General features: G+C 35.2%; 1 protein-coding gene across 2 annotated transcripts; it reads left to right on the top strand.

Moving 5' to 3' along the window:
• The first annotated feature begins 1,748 nt into the window (after positions 1 to 1,748).
• On the top strand, positions 1,749 to 3,756 carry LOC130407582 (lymphocyte antigen 6B-like). Of its 2 annotated transcripts, XM_056730621.1 has the most exons (6): positions 1,749 to 1,942; positions 2,045 to 2,161; positions 2,787 to 2,930; positions 3,010 to 3,120; positions 3,235 to 3,477; positions 3,667 to 3,756. In XM_056730621.1, exons 1-5 carry the CDS (start codon positions 1,894 to 1,896, stop codon positions 3,426 to 3,428), a joined length of 615 nt encoding a protein of 204 aa, XP_056586599.1. In that variant the 5' UTR covers positions 1,749 to 1,893; the 3' UTR covers positions 3,429 to 3,477; positions 3,667 to 3,756. The 2 variants fall into 2 exon arrangements, with proteins under 2 accessions (XP_056586599.1, XP_056586597.1); XM_056730619.1 differs by lacking the exon at positions 3,667 to 3,756 and having other exon boundaries at positions 3,235 to 3,660.
• Positions 3,757 to 4,651: the final 895 nt, after the last annotated feature.

The following is a 4,651-nucleotide window of genomic DNA, read 5'->3' on the forward strand; positions in this document are numbered from 1 at the left end:
TTATTCAATGTTAAACTATGACTATCATCTTCTAAGCAATGAATTTCAACTTTTGTCATCTAGACGTAGACTTTCAGTCCGATACTGTAGATCAAATGTGAATCCATTGATGGTGAGACTATTTAAACTGAATACAAATAGCCCACCTTCTTGGCAGAGACTTTTTGCACAGTGTAGTAGAGTAGGCGGGGCGAGACCGTGGTTCGAGGCCGGTGAGTAATTGTTAATTAGCGCCAGCTGTGCGCAGACCGGTCTCGTATCACGTAGGAGATTGGGAGCATATAAAGGAACGAGCGACCGGACCGTCGATGAGAGAGGACCGGGCCAGAACTTGTGTTACGTTTGTATTTGTATTTATGTTTTATTCGCCGGCCGTCGACCTTGAGGGGCGGCCGGCTGTCTTTGTACTTTGTTATTATTTTGATTAAATGTTTAAATGTCTTCCGGTTCCCGCCTCCTTCCTTCTCTATACATTGAACCTTGTTACACATTGCAAAAGAGAATGACGCCATTTCAAACAGTAACACGTGTAAGGTGTAAAGTTTGTAGAGCTCGGCACGGGAGACCAGGGTTCTAATCCACCTCTCACTGAATATGCTCTTAAACCTTTTTCTCTTACCTTATGGATCATAAAGACATTTGTTTTCAATAAAATTAATATAAGACTTAAAATTCCTTTTTTTCCATAAAATTTAGGGTAAGGTTAATGGCAGGGATTAAATATTTCAATAAAATGCCAACTTTTTAATAATATTTTTAAACACAATGATTTACACTGTAACTATTGCATAATGCATAATATACTGTGCATAAAGTAATGTTATCTGCCACTAACATTGAATGCAGTTTCACAAAAACGCTGCAACTAAATGTAATAAGAGCATCACACACACAAATGTAAAAGGAGCAATTTAGTCTAAAGGCAACCACAGACTTAGCACGGGTACTTAGACTCTACACCCCTCCCATGCATAGCATACAGATCCAAGACCAGGTAGTTGTGTCAACATAAATAAATTACCAAATCTAAACTCATATGATCTTAATCACTTCTTGTTTATTTCAACACATTGAAACATGTGAGCCCCTCCTAGTATGTTGTAACACGAAACTAACCCCAATGTATGAAAGATATGTTCAAAACAACTCCCCCCTACCTTACTGCTTGATTTAAACGGCAGAGTTTAAAAATAAATAAATGAAATACACTCACCTAAAGGATTATTAGTTCACTGTACTAAAATGGCCCACACAGTCACCAGATCTCAACCCAATAGAGCATCTTTGGGATGTGGTGGAACGGGAGCTTCGTGTATCCCACAAATCTCCATCAACTGCAAGATGCTATCCTATCAATATGGGCCAACATTTCTAAAGAATGCTTTCAGCACCTTGTTGAATCAATGCCACGTAGAATTAAGGCTGTTCTGAAGGCAAAAGGGGGTCAAACACAGTATTAGTGTGGTGTTCCTTATAATCCTTTAGGTGAGTGTATAGCCTTGACTTCAGAAAACAGTTTAACTTTTGGGTTTAAATCTTAAGGTTGCCTTCAAATCTCTGCATTAGTATTTACCCTTTCATGAATGTTCTAGATGAACAAAATTTAACAAAATAAAAACAATAACGTTACTGAGATAACTATTAAAGCACATGCTAAAAAAAGGAAATATAGTAACAGGAAATTGATTTGAATGAAGATCCTCAGGGGTAAAAAGTACTTAGGTTTCGTTTTCTGGGAAAGAACATTTGTGAGAGGGTTTCAAATTTTTTTTTTTTTTAAACCACCCCCCATAATAAAGTATTATTTCCTCAATAAAGCTCCACCCTCTTTTGATCGTCCATAAAAGACCATCGAAGAGCTTGTCATGTTATTCACCTCCTGACTGACCAAACATGCATCTGAACATCTTCACCGTTCTCATTTTCACTCTTTTTGCTGAAGGTACACTACAAATTACAAAAGCTTATTTAATGTTTTTTGTAAATTATGTTTTAGCTACATAACAGATAATTGATTGTTTTTTCATCATTCTGTTCCCTATAGGACACTCGCTCAAATGTTATCAGTGCAGAGGTCCGCTGGGTCAATGTGTCAGTAAAGAGATGACGTGTCCCTCTGGAGATGCTGTATGTGCAAGTCAAATAACGGTAGAATCCATTGGTGAGTTGAGTGTGATAGAGCATTGCTGTTGTGTAATACTTTTGTGATAAAACATTGATTGGTTGATTAAAGGATATTAAGAGTTTTTAAGAAGCATCCTGTGTGAATATTATGTGAGAGATGACTCAAATTCTGACTTGAGAGTACAGACACACCTCTGTGTTTTATTTACATATTCACATATTTACTCTGTTGAGATTTCTGCAAACACAGAACCCCAAAAAAGAAAACTAATGAGAAAATGATGATTAAAATAATTGCCTGAGTAAATAATGGATAAGTCAATAATACACAGATACGTGTCTGTAGTTCAGAATGACAGTAGTTTCAGTAATTGTAGGAAGTGATTTTTCAGCATTCGTCTGTTCTTGTCTTATGTCAATGTGTGATTATTTGGCTAAAATCTCAATTATATTTAACTTCTGAGTCAAACGTTTCTGCATTATTCCTGCTAAACACATAAAACCCTGACAGCGGTATATCCTGAAGGCAATCTGAAGACTCTTATTGAAGCAAAAGAAATGTAATGCACATTTAGATTGTGAATAATAAGATTCGAAGGAATGAAATCAGCACAAATAATGACAAAATCTGCAAAGTGAACCAACCATTTAAACATTTTTAGGAGCCGCTTCAACAAGCATACAGATGAAAACCTGTACACAGCCAAAGGAGTGTTTTAATGGATCTATCAACTACGGCATTACAAGATCAGCATTAACTATGAAGTGCTGTAACACAGACCTCTGTAACAGCCGAGATGTTTCAGGTATTGTCTTATATACAACACTATACACTCTGCACATACTGTAGACTAGAATTATGATCAAGATTTATTTATTCTTCAGATACCAGCTCTAACACCCCCAATGGAAAACAATGTTACTACTGTGAAAATGACAGTTGCTTTAATAAATTAAACTGCTTAGGATCTGAAGACCACTGCATTGAAGTAAAAGGTGAGAATTTGTTAACAGAATAAGAACATTTTCATGAGTAGATAATTGTCTTTATAAGTGAAATACATTATTGTTCGCTCATTATTGACTCAATTTCTGTTTTCTTTACATTAGCAAATTCGGAATCTACGTCAGAGACTCTTAAGGGATGTGCATCTAAAACCCTTTGTGATGCCGTATCACAAATACCTCAATATGGAGGCTACTCATGCTGTCAGGGGAATCTGTGTAACAGCGCTAAGAGCATCACTCAGAACCTCCTCATTCTCCTCTCATGGCCGTTCATCTCCTACATCATGTTTCACTGAATTCAGCAGAACATCACACTCAGCGAATGCCAAACATTTATACTTTGTGGTAGGACTTATAAATAATTGTGAATAGGGAATACTGAAGATATACTGTAGGCTCATAAATCCAACTACAGTCAGACAAACATCAATCAATATGACCTGAATTTTCATTGTGTTTTCTTTTATGTTAACCCTTTCATACATGAATTATGATGATCTGATTAGTTTTCATTAGTGTTTTCATTGTTTTTAGGGCATGGGAAAAACAAGATTTTGATCACTTTGTGGACATCTGAAGAGATGACAGAATTACACCTTAACACAATGATGCCAATAAAGCAAATTTAAATCCAAATTTGGATATACAGTGTTTTTTTTCTAAGGATATTACATTTCGGTTTTTGAATTTTGTACACTACACTGATCTGCACAAATAAAAGCAAATAATAAAATGACTTGAAATGACAGACATGATTGATGAGATGACAAAATATTTTCCTTTTCCTGTTGACATCATTGTGTACGATAACATAGAATACTATTCAAATTCAACGGCTAGACAAGTTGGGGAATTGAAAGGAACAGGTAACGTGACATGCCCTTATCCACAAAAACCACCATGAGATCAAGGGAAGAAAATATGAATCAGATTTCAGTAAACACAGGTTCTCAAGAATCAACATGATCAGTGTGTTTATGTGTTATACGTCTGCTTATTAGTCCAATTTTTTGGAAACATCTACCATAGTGTTATATACAAATATATGGATAAAAGAATCATGTCTTGTCAAAACGATGTCATGTCTGTTTGTATTTACTCTCATGCTGGTTTCACACAGTCTCCATTTTTTTTTACAAACATTAAATTAGATGACGATTTGTGCTACAATGCAATTCTAATTAATTTAGAAAGCACATATTAAAACAACAATGTTGACAACACAGTGCTTTACAATGTAATAAATAAATCAGCAAAATTATATTATAACAAAAAAATATATACAATTATAAAATGAAAACATGAATAATTGTAATACTTTTTAAGACTTTTTACATACATTTGATTTAAAGACCACATCGCCACTTCAAGTTTTAATTTGGACCAAATCTTTAACTTCCCAATTAGTCGACGTTGTTGTTTAACAAGCGGTGTATATGGACCTCCCACTTTCGCCTACGCACTGATTCAGGCAAACTTTAGCATATGACATCTTTGGACGAATATGAAAAGTTGATGC

Source organism: Triplophysa dalaica, chromosome 19 (genome assembly GCF_015846415.1).
Source record: "Triplophysa dalaica isolate WHDGS20190420 chromosome 19, ASM1584641v1, whole genome shotgun sequence".
In the NCBI taxonomy this organism is placed as follows: domain Eukaryota; kingdom Metazoa; phylum Chordata; class Actinopteri; order Cypriniformes; family Nemacheilidae; genus Triplophysa; species Triplophysa dalaica.